Genomic DNA, 23,009 nt, shown 5'->3' with positions numbered 1-23,009 from the left:
TGGCAGACAATTCCATTAAGCTTTCTGCCAAGGAAACTCTAAGGAAAAAAAAAAACCTGTAAGTCACATTTCTCTCAGAAAGGCACCCACAATTTAGAGCTAAGGAAGAGTATAAGGGCCTAAGAAAGGAATGGATAAAGAAAAAGAGCTTAATATGGCACTCACTGTGGGCAGATCCTCCTACCTGCTTCTGTGACGTAGTCAATTTAAATCCTGTCAAGGGCTGGCCTGTTGTGCTGTTTGTTTTTTTTAAAAAAAAGACACGAGAGAGCAGATCATCTGGGTTTCCAAGAGAAATCATGAATCTGCATAAACTTCTTTTTTGAGTGCTCAGCCTCTCCCCTTCCGCAATTGTACAGAGATCAAACACCTGTAGCCCACAGGCAGTAGCCACTGCTTCCCTCTCTTTATACTTCTAGGGATCTGTGCTATAAAACAAACTACTGGCACTCAGCAGGCAGAATAGCATTTCTCCTCAGATCCTGCTGGTTTTCCATCCCGTTTATTAATGTTCCAATTAATTATTTAAAAAAATTTTTTTTTGTTTTACTTGTGAAGACTAGAGAGGTTCAGAAAAGAAATTCAAACTAGTTAGAAGAGAAATTAAAATACTAAAGCTGAAATTGCCATGTTTGGAAGCCTGTGTTTTCTATACTGCAACAAGGAGGCAGAATAAAGCAAATATGGTACAAATAGGTAATTCCCTTTTTTAGGCTATTAGAGGTGGTTGTTTGGTCTGGATTTTTTGCTCTTGTTGCTGTATCAGCTCCACCTGAAACCAGAAAGCTGAGCACCCAGAATCAAATTCCTGTATGCCCAATGATCTATCACAGAATACACAGTGTGAAATAATTTATCCCATCCCTCCATTTCCTTTGAACACCCTCCTCTCACATCAGTTAGCAGTTGATTTAGGCCATGAAGTGTGAGGGAAACGGGTCCTTTCTGACCTTACCAAATAAAACTGTTGGAGATTTCAACATAGCCTGCACCAGTTATAAAGTGAATAGGCAAGACATTGCTTGGTGTCCTTGAAAATCAAAGAGCCATATACATGGCCCTGAAGGTAGACCTTGATAACCCGAATTAGGTGTCTAAACTTGAAACCTTTTGCTAAGGTGTTCACTTCTGGAGGGCTGGTTCAAGTTTTCTGCTGGGTCACAGGCATGAATTTAATAGTCTTGTCCCTGATTCATGTTGCATGTGTGTAAACTATCATACACCTACCCTCCCCCCCCGCCCCCCCCCCCCCCCCCCCCAAACATGGCACAGCACTAGGTTGCCTGTTGGATTGAAATACCATGAAAGAAATAAGGGAAGGAAGAGATTGGCTTGCGCAGTGCATACACTCCTTTGGGTTACTTACTGCAAGGGTGGCAAACTCTCCCACCAATGTCAAGGACACTGCAAGTTCTCACTAGGTCTGTTGGCTGGGGGCCTTCAGAGAATCCAGATCTAAGCAGTGGTTTTATCTGAGTTTCATAAGCAGTAGGTTCACAGAGTTGAAAACCAATGACTTTCAGGGCAGTTATTTGAAGAGACTTGTAAACTTGCCAGAGAGTTACAAATGCCCTCAGCTGTTGCTAGTTTAGCATTGCAAAGGTTGGATCCAAACTTTGCAACACATCATTTCAATAACCTATAGCTTATCTTATGTTCTAGAATTACTGTTATTCATAGGGCTGATGCTCTGTCATTTCTGCAAATATTGAATGGAATGTGTCCAAATTGCATTTTACTAAACAAAATGAAATACCCCAAGGAATTATGAATTTTATTGTACTGGTTGAAAGGAATTTTCATTATTGCTTTTTTATATAAGTGCTTTGGATCAAAGACACTAAAGAAATAAAGTACTGAAATTTAATATGTTCTTATCATGACAATGACTTTACACAGTACACAGGAATTCCCTTCATAAACTTAACTAACTCCATGTTAAAAGTAGTCAGATTTTTGCTCCCCTCTCCTCCAGAAGAGCATTCCAGAGCTGTGCTGCTCTCCCAGGCTTGTGCAACTTTTAGCATAGCTTTATTAATGGCTGTTTTATATCAGTTTTTTTCTCATGCCACCACTGTTCTCTAGCTTAAATATTTCATTTTCCTCTTAGTGTTTTCATGCATGGTGTATTTATAGACAGCAACCATATGCCTTTACATCCTTATTTTAAATGGGTTATACCTGCCAAGCTTCCTCTTAGTTTTCTTTTTGCAAGTTGTGTTCCCCTGACCATCCTAAGGGATGTAGCCTTTTCTCCTGCATTACTTCTTAGATTTAATCTGTTTGAGCTGGCATTGTACAGTATTGTATTGCTTTGTACAGCAGTTTTAATATTTGCTTATGGCTAACAGCTTTTTTCACTGAGGAGGATAACAATTGTTCCAATTTAAGTAATGTTGTTGTCTTAGCTCCCTCAAAATATCTAGATAAGGAAGAATGAGGCACACCCTTCTTGGCATTTTATGAAATAACCTGTGTTCTATGGCCAATAAGTGCTGAGAATCCTAATCTCTCATTAAATAAAAGTTACAGAAAAATGTTTCCACATTGAAGGAAAAATTCAATCTCTCCAAAGCCTCAATGAGGAGAAGAGGTGGTGTACTTTTTGAGTAGTCAGTACTTTTGCCACACTTCTAAGTCACTGTTTTGTAAGAGCAGGGCATCTTCACTTCTATAGAACAGCAGGTCAGAAATGAAGGATGATGACAGGACTAATTGGCCGCTTTCTTCAGTGTTTGAAACTTGAAAATTGTTGTGGTCAGAAATCTGCTTACTATGGATGTGCAGTTTAGTGAAGAACATTGCACTTGGCACGTGCTCCTCTTGCCTTGGGATGGTCACCTTCCTGGCACCGGTGAAAACACTGCTCCTACTCTCTTTCAGCTTAGAGCTTTGCATTGCTTTAATGAGGATTATGGTAATATTTCAAACGAGGCAACTTACTTTATTGCCAGGAATTGCCTTGATTTCTAGTACAAATCTAGGCTATTATGAGAGTCAGCGATGTCCTTGAGAAGCAATATGTTATGTTATTTTCCTGAGATGTAAAATCTATATATAGATTGTGATTAAGCTTTTTATGTAAATTCAGATTTTGTATTATTGCCTGGTTTATTATTCACTTACTTTCATTAGTTGCTAATTCTCTCTCTTCCTGCAGACTATTTTATCCATTTTGAAAGCAGACTGGTTTTCCCTCACGTATTATATATAGCATGAGCTACTTCACATTGCAAACTTAAAAACAAAGAACTTTGCATTTAATTTTCCAGCTTTAATACCTCCACTATTTGTACCTTTTTGTACAGAACTTTATGAGACTGCAGGGAACTACTGTATCTGGTGCTCTTTATACTGTGTTTCTTGTCCCAGTAGTGTGTAACACATTCAAGAACTCATCTTTGTGCCACAAAATGGAAATTAAATGCATTAAAAAGGTATATTTCACCAGGGATTAAGAACTGATTTAAATTTCAGGATATTCTGGGTATATATTACAATCAAAGAGAAGCCTGGATAGCATTGTGAAGATAGGTTTCTTTTCAACATACACATCAGGCCAGATTTCTGTTTTTAGAAATGCTCTTAATTGGTGGTTGTGGTGGGGAACCCACATTTTTCAGTTGAGCAAATAGTGCAAGCTTCTTGTGCTCTACCTCACAGATTAGCAACTAAGCAACATACCAATAACACTCGTAGGCACTATATCAACTTGACATGACCTTTCATCTCTTCCAAAACAACCCCCATCCTTAGAGGCCCCAGCTGTGCACATATAAGCAGCAGCAAGGCCCTGCAGTAGCTGCTCTTGCTGTGCTAGTTATCCATTTCCTCTCACGATACTCCTGACTTTAACCTACCTTTAATGATACTTTCAAACAATGTTCAACCCACAGTCACCACTCATATCCCTTGGTGAAGTGTTGTGCCAGAACTATTCTTTTCTCATCATGTTATTCCTTTTTTTTTTTTTCCCCAGTGTATGCACCTGGTTTCCCATTAAGTTACCAGAAATTAATTTCATCTCCTGTAACTTATTCTCAAGTTGCCCACTATTTACACAGGGCTAGAAGAATATTCCCATCCAGTTTCTGAAGCATCTTTTACTGATTCTGCCTTTTTCCTTAGGAAAAAAAAAAAAAGAAAAAAGAAAAAAAAAACCAAGATGATGCTTCTCACCTGAGAATAATTTACTGGGTTAACAATGCAACAACAGGCAATTCATTATTCACAGCAACAGTTTTCTGCTTAGTTGATTCAGAGACAGCGGTAATGCCTGTGCTTTCAGAGCAATCATTGAAGTTGTTAAGAAATATCCTCACTAAGGACTGTGGATCTCTTCACTTCTCATAGATAAAATTATGGGTTGTCAACTGGAGGAGGCAACCTCCAAACAGTCTAGAAAGTGTTTCCCAAGATAGCGTGACACTGCTGGCAAAGGTCTGGCTCTGGTATTTACTTCTCCTGCTAGTACAGAGGGTGGAGAATCGTCTCACAGGTGTTGAGACTCAAACTGACCTCCCACTAGACACCTCAGAAATTTGTTTGCCTGACATCACCTCACCCTTTACACACAACCCTAAATCATGTAAGTCCTCACTTGGATAGATGCGTGCATCTGGCTATAGGAGGCAGTGGCACAAATCCAACACTTCAGCTTCACAGAAGTGTAGAAGAAACATCAGCACCTCCCACTCTGTGTTTTTCTTTCAGGGTACGAGTAAGATTTGGCTTCTCACTGAACTCTAGTCAGAAATAAACAGGGCTAAGTTTTTTTGGGGATTGGACAAGGTCTGCTATAAATCTGCCAATTTCTTCTATATATCTAAAGCAGCCTAAGAGAGCTGCCCACTTTCAGATGCATGGTCCAACATCTGCTTGTGGTTGCCACATGCGCAGGCGCTCTGCGTGATGCACGAGTCCATGTAGTTCTGAGCAGATATTCCACTGATTACAGTGTTGACCTTCAAAGAAAACTTTTAGTCACATTTGGAAGATGAGTGGTACTCAAACATCACAGTGTGCTTACCAACAGCCACTGCTCTGCCCATCTTAAGTCCCATACCTCTTGCTTCACCCTCTGTATCTGTTTGCTATATCCTGATGTGGCTATTCCTGCAGCTCCCATGACATACGATGAATCGTTGATGTGGTGGGGTCGTAACACAGCAAAATGAGCAGCTGGAGTTCCTGACTTAGCAATGTCAATCCCATCAACTTCCAGTGGAAATTGTCCTTTTAAATCACTATGTTATTTTTGAAATTCATGTTCTGTCCCATTCTAGGAAATGTTCTGAACATCGACACCCTAGCATAGTCCCTTTAACGACCAGCCATTTAATTACCAAGTAAATTCTAATTTATTTGTATTGTACCAGAAGCTAGGCACTCCAGGTCATGGGCTAGCACCTCTGTGTGTTAGGTTTTCGAAGTATGGCAAAAGATAACACATCAAAAATGTGGTTTACTTTTGGGAAAAATCTGTTCTGGGGAGGTTCAGGTTAGACATTAGGAAAAATTTCTTCACAGAAAGGGTTATTAGGCATTGGAATGGGCTACCCAGGGAGGTGGTGGAGTCACCATCCCTGGAGGTGTTTAAGAGAAGACTGGATGTGGCACTTTTAGTGCCATGGTCTAGTTGACACAGTGATGTTAGGTCAAAGGTTCGACTCGATGATCCCAGAGGTCTCTTCCAACCTAGCTGATTCTGTGATTCTTTCTTTCTTTGTTCTTTCCATACCAAGGCATAGCTTTCTATTGCTTGTTAGTATAATCCTTCTTTAACATTTTGATCCCTACCCTGAAAACCCAAAGGAAGAAGCCCTGGATGTATTTTTCTCTGGTGAAGTGTCTCTCGGTATTCCCCATGGGAGCACGCTTTAAAGAAGACAGCTGAAACCTGGAAAGAGGCTGGTGCCACTTGCAAGCACCTGCAGGAAGAGTGGGTCATCCCCATCCAATTCCCCCTTATGCGTCCCCTCCTCTCTTGCACAGCCAGTGGAGAGGCAAAGCAGGCCCCTACGACGGGAACATCTCAAATGGCCAAGCTCCTTCACTGATCCTTTCATATTGAGCCTGGTTGGTGAGCTATCAGGTTTGACAGTTGGTTTTTGCATGATACTTCTCAGCTGTGGTACTGGAAATGCTTTAAAATACAGGGCAATTTTGTTTACGCTTTTAGTGGCAAAAATGAACCAAGCCTTCTTTATACTTCTGTTAGCGAGGGCAGCCCCACTCCTGGCTCTCATGTTCCCTAAGCATAATAAACTGGAACCATACTGGAGCTCTCACCAGTGCTACCAGGGCTGTGTTGGAAAGCACAAAGGACTCCTCTTTGTTTGTTACCCAGCCCATCCACCAGCACACAGAAACACAAATGTGCTTCCTCACACTTGGCGGGAGCCTCAAAGCACTGAAACCATTTCACATGCCAGGAGATGGGAGTCATGCTGGGAACAGGAGGTGGTGGCAGGTGTTTCTATGTGTGTTTGATTTTCTTAAGAATCCCTTCAGATTCAGAGAGAGGTCAGTCTAGACACACCAAGAATATAGAAGGAAAAGGCTACATGCTTTGACAGACAGTTAATGTTTCCTGAAACAAGATATCTGGGATATCTGACAGTTTTCATTCCTGAGAAAACACAATTAAAAAAGCAAAATGCATCGCTCCATCCTGCTAGAGAAGGTGAGAAAAAAAGCCATGGTGAATAAAGCCTGCTTGGGTTCTGGGCTTTTAAAATAAAACATGAATCCTATACAGTCCAGAAAAGAATAAAAATAAACCTGAATGGAAAGCAAAGCTGCAGCTGGAAGAGTTCAGATTCTTTACTTACGAAGTGCGCAGGACAGCCATGTCTTGCATGGTTTCATTCAGAGGTCTGGACCAAAAAACGGAGGGCAACTTCCCAAAGTTTAGACTCCCAAGTTTTTAAGCACAGCCAGGGGTGTCTGGCATACCCTCCCCTCACTTGAGTCAGCAACACTGAGCTCTAAACATGAAGTTGGCTGCCCCATGGTGTTTTGGGGGGAGGCGAGTAAGCAAGTACTAGGAAAGTAAGGCCATGTAGCTTCTGTGGTTTGCTGTGATGATGGGACACAGCAGCTGTTTGGGTCTGCAGGACAGTGCATGTTCAGCCCTGAGAAGCTTCATTTCCATTGATGAGGACAGAAGCTGGAAGACGGCTCAGAAACGCAGCAGTAATCTCTTCTTAAATATGACTGAATCGTTGTTCCTCGTTCTAGAGCGAAGAGCTGAACTAAACAGTTTACTTAAGCATCTGTCTACAAAACAAAATACGAGTCAAACACTTTGCTAATAAGACTTCCTTCTACTTCAGCTGCAAGATGGCCTTAACTGTCATGCTTTTTGTGGTGGCAGTAACTGCAGATAAGTGCTATGAGATGTATAAAAATTGTGTCAGTTGATAGGCTGAATAAATCAGTGGTAACCACATTTAAAAGGCTTCAAACATATACCCACTCTTGGAATAAACTTGCATTAATTGTTGGGATGTGGGGCTACTGTATTGCTGGTCCTATGATCCTAGAAATCCTCAATTCCTTATTTATCCCAATAATTACATATTTGGGGGCTGTTTAAACATATGGGTGTCAACAGAAGAGTGACAATTACACTAACTAGGAGAAACAGGTTTATTGAATCTAATACAAGGCTATTGCCATCGATTTCAGCCACATTACCCCGTGGAATATAAACAGCCTGAAAAGCTAATGTGTTTCTATAAAAGCTGAGCCATCAGTGGTGGATGTGCTTCCTTAGCAGGATAGGTGGCTGAAAAAATACAACAGGTATATAGACCATCAACATTTTCTAGCACACACCCATAGTGGGTTACCAAATTATTTTTGGTTCTGTTAGAGTTCCTAACAGGGTGAGAGAGACTCTTGGAAGGAGTCAGAGCAATATTTCATTTCTATTTCTTGAAATACTGAACCAGTACTTACTGCATTAGAGACTTCTGTTCTCTTTTCAGAGGTAAATCAGGTTTGGATTAAGCAGTTATACGTGTATATACATTAGTGCAGTGTTGAACATTAATACAGTCACCCCATTATTTTCAGGCTGGTCTCAAGAACTTTATTCTGTGAAGATCAACTAACAGGAAAAACAAAACAAAACTTTTCCTGGATTTTAGGAGACTCAGAAAAGTTATTTTATTAATTGTATTTATAAGTACAGAGTTTGATTTTTTTCCCACATATTAAAATACAAAACACTTAGAAAAATTCTAGTCTTCTTCTATAGTTTCAGCAGGGAAAATTGGTATATGACAAATAAACACGACATCTACAGACTGAAGTAAGGCCTGCATTTTAAAAAGAATCTCATGCTTTTGGATATGGTTGCTAAGAAAAATGGTAATTCTACTTAATCCTTCTTCAAATAATCTCTGACCTCCACAATCTCTGGACTATGACACCTGTTTTCATGTGCAATGAGAGATCAAAAGGACACCTCTTGCTGTTAAGTCTGTATACTCCATTGTACTGTAATAAAAATGAAATATCAATTGATGCATTACACTAAAGGCTTAGTGTCAGATAAATCAAATCAAAAGCTTTTGGTCTCCCTCTTTGATGTATTGGCTGTGAGTTTTTCCTTAACAGTAACCATGCAGGCTTTGGAAGCCCAGAAGGAGGGCAAAGCAGCAGAAAGATGTGAAGAGGGGGAAAAGCAGCATTATAAACATGGGGGCCACGGCCATCTTCTTATGAATCGGTCCTTTCAGTGACACCAAGTGCATGAAAGGACAAATACGAGGTAGAGGGGGGTGTTTGTGTGTGTGCCTGCGCACACCTGTGCACAGAGAAAGAAAGATTATCCTGGTCAGCTCCAAATACTGTCTTCGAGAGAAGAAACAGGACTAGGAGGGCTGTGGTTCTCTCTAGGAGCTGGCTAGGGAGAGATACTGTAATAGAAAATACCAGTCCTCAGAAGAAATATCTGCAGGGAGTAGAGTCCAGGTCTTTAGTAAAGAACATACGGTTCAATTAATTTGACAGAGAAAAACATATCCATATACATTAGCATGTGGTTGTGTACATTTACAAATTTGACTTCTGAAGTTGTGACACCTCAAGAAAAAAATTTTGAAGGTTGCTAGGGTTTGCAGTGCATGAGTAAATACCATTAATGTCTTCCCCATTGTGACAGACAGAAAACCAGCATTTAAGGCCAGAATCAGATTAGTTTAATTCCTTCCAATGCTTTCCTGCTGGCTGGCTCCAGGCAGCTCCCTGCTTACTGTCCAGTTCATCCCCTCTGAATTTTCTGTGCCTGTTTGCACTGAACAAGTAACAGCACCAGGCAAGGACTCTGGCTGTTTGCCTAAAGCACGTGCAAACTTCCGTCTCCCACCATCACTTCCATCAAAGCTAAACCCAATGCCCACATTAAGAACTTGGGAGGCCAAGGGATAGTGCTACTGGACTAAGAAATGTCCTGGCATAGGGCATGGAGCACTCGTTAGCTGATGTGATTACACAGACTCTTCCACTGCACTGAGATAATTTCCTAAGGGCCACTAAACATTTTTTGTACATCAATATAAAAATGGACACGACGAACTTTTTCCTTTCCAAGAGTTAAATGTGATTTTCAAATACCTTTGTGTGGGCATGCCTACACCTGCACAGGGGGCTATGGACACGCCGCAGTCTTGCCAACAAAGCGAAGTTGCATCAAAAGCCATTTGCCACTGCGGCGTGGCTTTGTCCCTGAGATAAAGAGCTGGCTCTTGCAAGGCTTCCTAAGCCCACAGGCATTGGTTTGAGCATGGTGCTACCCTGATGCTGATCGGCAGCTTCCAGATTCATGCAAAGTCTCTTGGTGGCAAAGCAGTACCCACTGCTTCATATGGCTTCCTCACGCTCTGCAGGAGCCTCAGGGCCTCTGCTACAGGAGGGCAGCAGGGGGACAACAGTTCCCAGCAGAGCACGACACTTACATGACATCCTGCGTAGGTGTACAGCTCATTCAGCCCTCTTGATAAAACCATCTCCATCCACGTCTGCCCAGGGTTAGAGCATGGAAAATCACTCCATGCAGAGACCAATGGCATGAGGTTCAACAAGAACAAGTGCCGGGTCTTACGCTTCGGCCACAACAACCCCATGCAGCGCTACAGGCTGGGGGAAGAGTGGTTAGAAAGCGGCCCAGCGGAAAGAGACCTGGGGGTGCTGATCGACAGCCGGCTAAACATGAGCCAGCAGTGTGCCCAGGTGGCCAAGAAGGCCAATGGCATCCTGGCCTCTATTAAGAATAGTGTAGCCAGCCGGTCTGGGGAACTGATCGTCCCTCTGTACTCGGCACTGGTGAGGCCGCACCTTGAATACTGTGTCCAGTTCTGGGCCCCGCACTTCAAGAAAGATGTTGAGATGTTGGAGCGAGTCCAGAGGAGGGCGACCAAGCTGGTGAAGGGTCTAGAGGGTCTGACCTATGAGGAACGGCTGAGGGACCTGGGGTTGTTTAGCCTGGAGGAGGCTCCGAGGTGACCTTATTGCAGTCTACAACTACCTGAAGGGAGGTTGTAGTGGAGTGGGAGTCGGCCTCTTCTCCCAAGCAACTAGTGATAGGACAAGAGGACATAACCTCAAGCTTCGGCAGGGGAGGTTCAGGTTGGACATTAGGAAGAATTTCTTCTCAGAAAGGGTTATTAGACATTGGAATGGACTGCCCAGGGAGGTGATGGAGTCACCATCTCTGGATGTGTTAAAGACTGGACATGGCACTTAGTGCCATGGTCTAGTTGACATGGTGGTGTCAGGGCAATGGTTGACTTGATGATCCCAGAGGCCTCTTCCAACCTGGTTGATTCTGTGATTCTGTGACAAACATCGTCTGCAGTCAAAACCCTCCATGACTCCAGAAAGGAGCAGGGGAGGAAAGGAGGAGAAAACACCACCCTTTCGGTGACTTTAACTGGGTTTTTTTTTCCATGTTTATTTACTTGGCACTGTTATGGTATGTTTCCATTTATAGAATTTTTAAAAATTTACACTTCTTTCTTTAAAAGTGGCAACTGAATAAATAAAGCACAGACAAAAAAAGACAATAAACACGAATGGAAGAAAATCAGATGTGAAGCAGCGACATAGAACAGTAAGTTACATAAATGACTACCTGATTTGCTTTTGTCAGCCAACACTTTTTTCCCCTAACATCTGCAGTTAGCCTCATAAGCAACGTGGCCAGGTGCAGATACCATATGCTTTTTCTTTCCTCCCTGAAGAAATTTTTTTTTAATGATTTCTTTCTTCCTGCTTCTGTGACAAATATAGCTCTTCTGTAACCTAGAAGACTTTCTAAGGCCTAAGAATGAATCTATCCTGAGGAATTTGTGAAGCAAACAAAGGAAAAAAGTACCTAGTATCTAGTCTGTCTGGGACTGACAAATATTTTGAAAGAGAAAGATCTGGTTAGAATCTGAACATCCCACATTTTCAAATGAAGGGAAAACAGGACAGCCAAGACTTCACTTCAGTGATCCCTGAATAGAAGAAGAGAATAAAAGTTGTTGCTGACATTTGCCCTTGTGCACAATGTCCCAAGAACACTTGGCTCAAGGGGATGCTCTTAAAAGTAATGCCCACCTTCATCTTCCTAAGCAGGGGGAAGAGAAGCAGCAAAATATGGGGAATTTTCAAGTATTCTTTAAAAACCCTAACAAATTAAACCAAAACAAAAAAAAAAGGATGAGAGCACACCATGGAAATGGCAGTCCCTTTCCATAGTGAATAAACTAGAGAGGAGAAATACATTTTGTGAAAAAGCATTTTAAAACAAACTTAACAGGGCAAGTCCCCAAGAGCAACTTAACAACTTCACAGTGAACCATCAATGTAATTTTGTCTTTTCCCAAAAAGATTAAGCCATTACTTCACCTGGAACAACACGATGGTGAGAATCACCGTGCGCTACCCAGGACTTGTCTTCTCCAAGGCTTTCGATGGCACTAGTGGGCATAACACTGCTGCACCACAGCCTGGTATAGAAATATCCCCAAGCCAATTTCCCAGCCAGCTGTGTATTATAGAACATCCATCATCAGCTTTGGAAGTACAGAAAGAAATGCCACAGTAAGCTGGAGCCCTTAATATTTATGAATGCAAAGAAATAAAGACTTCCTCACATCATAAGGTCTTTTTAATTTGTTTTATAACCACGTGTACACTTAAAAAGAAAATGTAACCCTCATCATACCACATTGACAAAACAGCGTGCACACAGAGTGCTTTACAGAAGTCGTACAGCACACATTCCGCTTGGGAGCACCAGTGCTATTAATGGTGACTAAGGCAATCTCATGTGCTTGTGCACAGATTCACTCATCATGAGCCGTATTTACATTCGGAAGTTCAACACACTGGATAGAGAAGCAGCCTGAGCTACTCTGCACTCTCACCTGAATATACCTGGGCAAATACAGGCAAGCTGTTCTTTACTGTAAATAATCAGTAAATAATTATAATATCCAATAATTGCCAGACTAATTCAGATTAGCAGTAGAATTTTGTCACTTCAAACATACCGTGGTTCACTAAGGAGTTTTGTTCATGAGTCCCTTTTACTAAAGTGTCTTTGTGAGCAAATTCTTAGAGAATAATTTTTAAAAAATCAGAAAAGAAATGGGCTATGGAATGAAATTTGAGACATTAAACATTTTTGCTTTTCCTAGTTAAGCCTATCCATTACCTATTGTTGTTCTCATTACACTAGAAAAATCAAAGGAACACCTAAAGCTGCTAATGTCCGCTAGTACCTCCAACTAAAGCATGTCTATGAAGACTTCCACTGTATTGGGGTGGTGCTCAGCTCTCTCAGGATTAGGCCTCTAGAAACCTCAGATTGCAGAGAGAGGGACTTCCACAAAGTATTGAGGATATCTGTGCTTAGACTGGCCTGAGGCTCTTCCACTGAGATCCTCAGACTTGTAGAGCTTGCAGCAATGTCTTGAGCTGGAAAAATCCTTTCCAGAGCTGACTTTGAGAGATGTGGTTTTCTGCACTCATAGCTGGGCTCAAAGTATTATACAAAAGGAAATAAAAGCATGAGATATGACTATAGAAATGAACATTAATGGTTACTATTAACATAATTTAGCTTCAGTTAGAATGAACAACAAGACGACAATTACACATGAAAAATTAGCTTTTATTACAAATGTTTAGTAATAAGTAATGATTTTTCAATTTTTTTTTTTTTTACTTACTAAACCTAAACAGACAAGGTCAGAAGCAAACAAGAAACTGTTTCGTTAAAATCTTACTGAAGGTTAACTTGTCAGTAGTTCTATCAGATTTCCTGCAAGGCTTGCTTTTAAAAGGTCTTATTTATTGTACTATCGGCTTTCCTTTACAGAGATGCTTATCCTCCAGTAGAGATGTGTAGTCATCAACACAGATGATTTGATTCATTTATATAAACAGAAGAAAGAGAAAATAAGTCGTGTCCATCTCTCAGTATAAAACCTATTTCTATACGTTACACTCGCACATAATTTAGAGCCTTCTGAAGCCGAAGACATTTCTTACACTGACTGCAGTGTGCAGTCAGAAGGGCAACATTACTAATCTCATATTAATTGGTGAAAGTATTCTTTGGTCACAAAGATCCTATATCTACTCAGTTTACAGTCTTTCAGAAGCTATTTTTCACCCATTTTAAGTAGCTTGTTTACATTTGTATTTTATTCCATGGCTTTCAGCTTTTTCTCCTGCATGTATAATCCATACCTGTGTGCACAAAATTTATTCGAGTTGTTTCTATGCAGACAGATCAGGAGTGAAGAAAGGATGTCCTTTATCTTCTGGTACCTTTTAGGTGTCAGACTGCAACAGCTCTAGTCTAAAACAGCCTTTACTGGAGTCCCTCTGGATAGGCAATTTGTATTTAGTGCACTGCATTACTAAAGTTTTCAGAATACACAAAATATGAGAATTGTGTTCATTTCATTACATGTGGCTGTAAAGCCACATTATTAAAAATCAAAGTCTAATTTTCGGTGGGAAAAGTTTAAGAGAATAAGGGAAAAGAAAGCCGCTAATGATGCAAGCAAGAGTGTCTGCGCAATGACACTTTGCTTTAAAGGCACACCAAGAAAAGGCAAGCTAGGTTCCTCTCCTGCATATATATGTGTGTATACCTACACAAATATATGTATGCACACGCCCCTTTGAGTTTTTGAGAATAGAAAGTTCAAGAATTAGAAATTAATTTTAAATAAATAAGAACCATATTAATAGGAGCAAGTTGGTGCTGTTATTTTTTTGCTGCGTTATGATTATAATCTAATGACACTGTGATATGATTATACCATTTTTTACTTACATCATTTCATTGTATAAATGTGAGGTGTACGGCTACCAGGTGCATTTTATCTTGCCTAAAGTAATTTTTATGGATCTTCTGTGTTCTTGCTTTTTCATAAGGTCATTACTTTAAGAAATATGAAGAGACCTGAGGGTAAGGATGTTCCAGTAATCACAATTAAAATTTATTTGACTCTAGGGTTTACATGTTAGACCGTGGCGTGCACACAAACACACACACACAGAATGACAATGACAACAATGGCTGTATACAGCTCAAACCCCAGCATGGTCCCAGCATGGCTGTAGTATGCTGATCTTGTAAAAAAATTTTGTTTTCCTTTTGCAGAAGCTTTATGATATAATGCACCATTCCAAAATCTGCACTGTTCCATCTAAATGGTCCACCTATGATGACGGTAAATGTTAAGAGGTATGAGATGATTACTAACTTCCAGAAAACATTTAACAGAAGATGCCCATACAGTAGTCACCATTAGAAGTTTAACAGCTGAAAGTTGAATGTAAAGACCTTTTCAGCTGTACTGTTTAAAGAAGTATGACTATCACAGTAAAGTTATTTACACAAAAGGCAACAATAGTAAAGATATCAATAGAGACACAGTAGATTGTTCAGAAAGTGGATCACATTTTCTGCTAAGTCTGAAATATTTCTTGCAATGTTGTAAATTCTACCTACTAGATATCCCACAATAAACCAGACAGAAGAACTTGTAGAAAGATATTAAGAGCTTGGTCCTGGATTTCTGATTCCCCAAAATCTACCACAGAAGACTACAGGAATTTTGAATGTTTAGCAATTGCAGGACAAAACCCTCAGAAGACTGCAAAATGTTGCTTCTTCTCAATACTTATTATATATAAGTATTCAACTGATTTTCTTTGGCTTTTAAATTACTATCCCTTCATATCTATAATGTGAAACCAAACCAAACCAAATCCAAACCACTAACGACTCCCCTCTCCCCTCAAAATAGTGATAAAAAATTAAATGAACCAAAAAACATATCCAGAAAGTGTAGCTGTTACTTCATTATAAAACTACGGTGCAAAATAGAGGTTTGTACTGGTCAGAATTGCAATAGTAATTGGAAATTTACACTGAAGGAGTGACTGCAAGTATTGCTTCTCCTGAATAACAGAAAAATCAAAACTGATTAGGCACTTGTTTTCTTGTTTAATGAGAGATCATTCAGTGTGCGTAAAAATGATAGAAATACTCTCTAAAAGAATGCTCTGTAGCGTTAACAACTGTATTGCTCAACTACAGCCACAGTCCCTGGTTCAGGAGAGCAGAAAAACATGTGCCTATTACTTATTTTATGCTTAAATCCTACTGATATAAATGGGCTGGATACATGTTCAAGTGCTGTCCTGAATTAGGATGTATGCTGAAATTGGATTTTAAAAGATAATACAGTGGCGAGCTTCTCTTCATTATACTACAATACCAATTTTATCTAATCTGACTCCGCTCTCCACAATATTATCCTAATAAAAAAGAAAACAGGCAAAAATAAATAGCATAACCAAAGATTACATAATAAATATGCTACTAAGTGGAAGGAAAATATATTGCAACATAAGGCTCTGTAGTGTTGCACAATCAAGAAATCGTTCCAGGTGCTCCAAAACACAACTCCTAATGTACAACACCAAGTTACCACTACACACCTGAAAAAGGTTGAGAAGTAACAGATTAACTTCTATTACGTTAAACATTTGAAAATATAAACAAGTGGTAATGTGTTTCGCTGCCTTTGCAGAACACTACATGCGTGTTCTTTCACTGCTCCAATCGTCATTGCTTGTGAAGGAAAATTCAAAAGATTGGGTTTTTGAAAACTCTCATAATCAAATTCCTTTAGACTTACAAAGTTACCAGTGTCTACACTGACTCATAGTATTATCTCTGAAAGCAAAACAAACTCAGAAATTTTGTTGCCTCCGTTTCTTCGCATCCATCGCATCTAGGATTGGCTGCCTCTTTGCAGTGTACCTCTGACGAAGCTCCTCAATTTCTCGCTCCATCATAGGGTCCAAAGCCTTTAATCGCATCTGTAATTCTTCTAAACTCAGATTCTTTAACTGTAAAACAACCACCAAAAAAAAAATAACACAAAAAAAAGATCAAAAACTATTTACAACAAAAATGAAAACCACCACCCCACCACCTTTCATAATCCTTTAATTTACAGTTGCAGTATTTGTACACACTTTGAGCGTAGGTATACACATATACAACTGTTTATATAACCAAAAGCCTTAGTATGCTCCACAGTAAATAATTTAACAGCATATGAAAGCACAAACACACACAGTACATTTAATTTAAAAAAAAAATCATCTTGCAAACACATTGCAAATAAGTATAGGGCTGGAGTTTAATTCATTAGGCTGAAAACAAGCGTGCTACACTATACACAGTTATATTCATGTATATAAATTATACTGCTTAATCAAATACTTCTTACTGAACTTCAGTCTCTTATAGAAGCCTGAAAAATAGTCAACAATAGTCTGACAGATATTTAGAGGTACTTTCTGATAAGAATGACAAAGCACCTGTCTTCCTCAACAGATTGCTGCCAGAACTAGTCAAAGCAAATTGCCAACAGAGTGTTTAAATAATACATGAAATAATTTCCTGAATTCACGAGAAGGAGTTACCTTTGACCAAGCTCTTATCTTTCTAAAAATATTTTCTCACAAATGTTAAACAGTTCATTACATTGCATTCGTTAAGAGCGATGGGTCATATAACAAGTCAATCGTTTTACTGGCTTGCTGGTTGCTGCAAATAAAGGTTGGAGTCTTGTCAGGTACTGGGGCACATCAGGCACTACTGCCCCACTTGCTCTTGCAGGGAAGGATCTACATTGGCAAAATGTGCCTTTGGCTGGCCTACTTATTTTTTTTTTTCCGTGATGGAGTCTAGTGCCTCTCTGCATTTTCTCTCGTCAGAATTGCCTATGTGCCAGTTACTCTTCACCGAGTGTGAAAAATATCAACAAATTTCAAATAGCACAAGTAATTTCACCCTAGGAAAGCAATATTCTATATTTTGTTTGCAAATATTCTGACATTGCAAACAAGCACACCACCTAACTCAGAGGAAAAAAAAACACATTTTCTGAATCAACCTACTAATGAGTCAATACTTTGTTCATGAATCTAGGGCAGCCTTCCATCAACACAGTCTGATCTGTTTTCCCTGAGGAATGAAATACTACTTTTGATCTTCATTTTTATCAGCATCTGAGGCACATAAATTAGCACCACATATCACTACATACAGTTCAAACCCCAGCATTATGACTTCTACTAATAGACAAACAGAATAAACAAATAAAGTCATAATAAAGAGGGAGTACATATCAGAAATTCATAGACAAGCATATGGAAAAAGATACACATTTTCATGTAATGTCATTTTAACAATAAGATTCCTAATGAAGATGAGAATTAAAACCCAGATGTCAAAATATCTTCCAGGACCAAAGATCCTTAGACCTGTATGAGCTTCAGAGATCTCAGATGCGCTCAGTAGCTCATCAGTAACATCTGTCTCTCCCAAGGACAAACAACACCTTTTGTTTCTTAGGAGGGAAAAAGTTGCCTCCCAAGGAATTAAATATCATCTAGTTTACTGTATTCCTCCCATTTGATATATGCAAGAAAGGAGGAAGAAAGGATGGGGGAAGGGAATCATAATTCCTCAGTCACCAAGACTTTTGCAGAAAAACACCTTTCCATTTTCAGAGAAAGAAAAAAACCCCATGAACCCATTCTCTTTCATTTTTAGCCCATTGGTAAATATACTGGCACATGACAGACACTTTTCAGTGAAGATCTTCTAGAGGACTGAAGCGTCAGAGAGATTTGCAGTATAATGAGAAGAGACAACACTGCTGATTCCCCTGTGTAACTGATCCCAATGCAGCACAGATGAGAGGAGCAATAAAACCATGTTTTTTAGCATATGTGAGAGGAGAAACATATTTGGAGCTCTGTGGACCAGCAAACAGACTACGGCAGGCACCACGAATAATTTCGTGTGTGAGTATTTTGTGAGAACTGCCATGTGATGCAATCACATAATTATTCTGCACTGAAAAACATTTTTTTCTAAATTGTCAGAGAAGAATGTGATGGGTGAGGTTTTATTTAAATTTCAATCAAGAAACAGAGCCAGCAAACAGAATTAAATATTCTTTAAAGATCACAGACAGCTGGGCTGGAAATTAAAATATAGAGAGAATGAATGTTTGAATCCAGACAATAAGAATTGTTCAAAAGGATCTCAGCCACGTCACACAGGGAACTCAGGGAGCCACAGTACTCATCTGTATGAACAGCTGATGCTCGGGACGTTCAAAGGAAGTAAATGACAGAAAACAGGGACATTAAGAAACTGAAAATAAAGTTATGAAAGTCTCACCTATCTGACATCAGATGCTGGATTAGGCAGGAATAGTCAGAGAGCTCTATGTACTATAGAAAACCACTTAAGCACATCTAAAAGCCGCAGCTGAACCTAGGATGTGCATGTGCGTGCTGATGGACATATATGTCTCCTTGGTAAATTTAAAAATATTTTTTCTTGACTTCTGTCTGTGCTATAGATATTACCTTGTGAAGCCTGAAGCCTGCAAAAGCCTAAATGCTGAATGCAACAGCAAATACGTCAAATGAGATGTACAGAAATAATACAAACAAGATATTTAATTATTCCTATGTAATTTATTCCCCTGCATGACAACTATTTTGATTCAAATTCTTAACGCAATAGAGCTCAGCGCTCTCATTTACTTTCACCTGCAAACAGTTTGCAATTTAAACTGCTGTAATTTCCCATGTAGTTTGTTGTTGTAACTACTAGGGCTACCAGCATTAATGGGAAAAGAGAGGAGAGCATTCAGCTGTGCAAGCTACAGGAATTCAAAAAGGCTTTAAATTATATTTCGATAGCTTTTTAAAAGCTGTAAACTGTAGCAGTTCAGTAATCAGCATAGTATTTGTCTGACAACGATAGATAGTTCGGTTTCTGCCACTCCAAATAACGGAATCAATCGTGTCCTTTCAGAAATCAAACACCCACAATCACACAACAGACAGCAATCAGTGTCAAGAAGGGCCACCTCCAATACAGAGGTCTTCAGTGACTGGAGTTTCTGGTAAAAGCATTTGCCTTCACTGAGACACCTTCATATCACCAGGTAATCACGTGGGTTTGGGAAAGCAACAGTCCAAACTCCAACTAATAATGCCACGAATCTATCAATTAGATACAATAATATGTAATATTCAGAATGTGCATGCATCTGTTTTACACACACATACAGTCTTTTAGAGTGGGTACGCAAACTCGAGTTTCCCGTAGAAAAATCAGGTGGGGGCCCTGGAGACAGAGGATAAAAAGAAGGCGGAGTTACTGAATGCCTTCTTTGCCTCTGTCTATACTGCTGGAGGCTGTCCTGAGGAGCCCCGGACCCCTGAGGCCCCAGAAGAAGTCAGGATAGAGGAGGAATCTGTCTTGGTAGATGAGGGCTGGGTCAGGGACCAATTAAGCAACCTGGACGTCCATAAATCCATGGGCCCTGATGGGATGCACCCGCGGGTGCTGAGGGAGCTGGCGGAAGTCATTGCTAGGCCACTCTCCATCATCTTTGCTAAGTCGTGGGCAACGGGAGAGGTGCCTGAGGACTGGAGGAAAGCGAATGTCACTCCAGTCTTCAAAAAGGGCAAGAAGGAGGACCCGGGTAACTATAGACCAGTCAGCCTCACCTCCATCCCCAGAAAGGTGATGGAACAACTTGTTCTTGGTGCTGTCTCTAGGCACATCAAGGATAGGGGGATCATTAGGGGCACTCAGCATGGCTTCACCGAGGGGAAGTCATGCTTAACCAACTTGATAGCCTTTTATGAGGACGTAACACGGTGGATAGATGGTGGTAAAGCTGTGGATGTGGTCTATCTCGATTTCAGTAAAGCGTTTGACACGGTCTCCCACAGCATCCTCGCAGCTAAACTGAGGAAGTGTGGTCTGGATGATCGGGTAGTGAGGTGGATTGTGAACTGGCTGAAGGAAAGAAGCCAGAGAGTGGTGGTCAATGGGACAGAGTCCAGTTGGAGGCCTGTGTCTAGTGGAGTCCCTCAAGGGTCGGTACTGGGACCAGTACTATTCAATATATTCATTAATGACTTGGATGAGGGATTAGAGTGCGCTGTCAGCAAGTTCGCTGATGACACAAAACTGGGAGGAGTGGCTGACACACTGGAAGGCTGCGCAGCCATTCAGAGAGACCTAGACAGGCTGGAGAGTTGGGCGGGGAGAAATTTAATGAAATATAACAAGGGCAAGTGTAGAGTCCTGCATCTGGGCAAGAACAACCCCATGTACCAGTACAAGTTGGGGACAGAGCTGTTGGAGACCAGCGTAGGGGAAAGGGACCTGAGGGTCCTAGTGGACAGCAGGATGACCATGAGCCAGCAGTGTGCCCTTGTGGCCAAGAAGGCCAATGGCATCCTGGGCTGTATTAGAAGGGGTGTGGTTAGCAGGTCGAGAGAGGTTCTCCTCCCCCTCTACTCTGCCCTGGTGAGGCCCCATCTGGAATATTGTGTCCAGTTCTGGGCCCCTCAGTTCAAGAAGGACAGGGAACTGCTAGAGAGAGTCCAGCGCAGAGCCACGAAGATGATGAAGGGAGTGGAACATCTCCCTTATGAGGAGAGGCTGAGGGAGCTGGGTCTCTTTAGCTTAGAGAAGAGGAGACTGAGGGGTGACCTCATTAATGTTTATAAATATGTAAAGGGCAAGTGTCATGAGGATGGAGCCAGGCTCTTCTCAGTGACATCCCTTGACAGGACAAGGGGCAATGGGTGCAAGCTGGAACACAGGAGGTTCCACATAAATATGAGGAAAAACTTCTTTACGGTGAGGGTGACTGAACACTGGAACAGGCTGCCCAGAGAGGTTGTGGAGTCTCCTTCTCTGGAGACATTCAAAACCCGCCTGGATGCGTTCCTGTGTGATATGGTCTAGGTAATCCTGCTCCGGCAGGGGGATTGGACTAGATGATCTTTCGAGGTCCCTTCCAATCCCTAACATTCTGTGTGATTCTGTGATTCTGTGTTTACAGGAAAAAAAAAACAAACCACCAAAAACTTTTCTCCTGAAAGGTGTATTTGTTAACCTGACCACTAAAGAGAGTTACAATGTGTAAGGGAAGCAAGGAAAAAAAACAAGGCAAAACCATCTCCAGAGCCAGAAAACACTGAATCGTTTCTTCTACAAACTGATGGATTCTCAAGACATAGTCACACCCAAAGAAGCCACACTGAAATTCTCCACTCTGTGTTGCTAAAGCAAAGGAAGTCGACTTTGCCTACGAAGAGACCAGCTAACAGTCATCCTTGTGGGGCGAGCTACCTGTGGTGCAAGCTGAGTGCCCGCAGCTCTTGCCTCTGCCTGATGCAGGGCAAATCCTGGTGGGAGAAAGGCACCCGTGCAGAAAGGAGCTCCATCAACCCAAACTTCTAGTGGCAGAAGGTCCTTTCAGCAGCACCACCTTGAGCTGGCACAACCAGCCCAGAATCAAAGCATAACTAACCTTTTCACTGAACTTACTCTGGTCAACACCAGTTTCAGATCCATTGCATTTTCTACATGTCTTCAAACTGCAACACACAAGGAATTCTTTCCTCACATACTGATGCGATCGTCTCTCAGAACCAAACTTCAGCAAGAGAAGTGCAACAATTTTTACTTTTTTTCATCTTTCAGTTTAACTTCTTGCATCCCAGATGGACCAGCTTCATTGGGATCAGTATTTTCAGCAAACCAAAGAATAACTGATTGCAGTCAATACTACTTCTGTCTGCAGGAAGACCCACATTGTACCTTACAGATTTTGTTCACAACCCTGGTCAAATCCTACTGACGAAAATTCAGACCAAAATGGGCACTTGGAAAATACATATGCGCTCCTGTCTACAGACCTGCATTCTGTAGCAATAAGCTGAAAAGGAGGGAGACAAAGTACAACCAAAAATGGACTCTCAGAAGTCATCAAGCCAAAGGGTGCAATGCAAATCCTGACTACTGGCTTCCACCTGCGCCCAGCACAGGAGTCAGGAGGAAGGACGTACATCTGAGATACTTGGTGGTGCTTGCAGCCCATGGATTTAGGCGAAGGGGTCTGGAAAAGGGTCTGGAACTCATTAGCCGTACTTGGCCAGAACATAGCTGTAGCCATCCAAACTTTTCAGGGGGCGAAAGCCAAAGTTTTGGTGGATGTAGCACACTATAATCTTACTCTACCCTTGACAGCTAACAGAGGCAAATAAAAGCTCTAGGCCTGTGATGTTTTCAATATGATAAAATTAGATTTCATTAGTAATTCTATAATGCATGATTTACCATTGGAAATCTCCAGTCTATCAAACTAAATTATGGAATACTGCCATTAGGCTGGTGCAACGAAAACAAGCAAAAGTATTCTCAGGGTTTAAATTGTTAAGAAAAATAGATATTCAATCAAAAATAACCTGTATCAAGTTTGTTGTGTTTACTTGAAAAAAATTCTTCCTAGCAACTGCTTAAATGAATCTTACAGATGCAACACGCCTTATTAGAGGCCTTTGATTAAAAAAATATG

The 23,009-nt window shown here is 40.8% G+C and overlaps 1 protein-coding gene across 2 annotated transcripts in view; it reads right to left on the bottom strand.

Annotated features, from left to right (window-relative positions):
- Nucleotides 1-14,494: 14,494 nt before the first annotated feature.
- The window catches only part of STK3 (serine/threonine kinase 3), a 153,483-nt gene continuing 144,968 nt past the window's right edge, over nt 14,495-23,009 (bottom strand). For both annotated transcript variants that reach the window (XM_068396881.1, XM_068396882.1), the window contains one exon: nt 14,495-16,440. In XM_068396881.1, the coding sequence (XP_068252982.1) occupies nt 16,282-16,440 (159 nt within the window). In that variant the 3' untranslated portion in view covers nt 14,495-16,281. The remainder of the gene's footprint in view (nt 16,441-23,009) is intronic.

This window comes from Nyctibius grandis, chromosome 3 (assembly GCF_013368605.1).
Source record: "Nyctibius grandis isolate bNycGra1 chromosome 3, bNycGra1.pri, whole genome shotgun sequence".
Classification (NCBI taxonomy): domain Eukaryota; kingdom Metazoa; phylum Chordata; class Aves; order Nyctibiiformes; family Nyctibiidae; genus Nyctibius; species Nyctibius grandis.
Note: the sequence above shows the minus strand (reverse complement) of the source record. Positions and strands in the feature narration are given on the sequence as shown.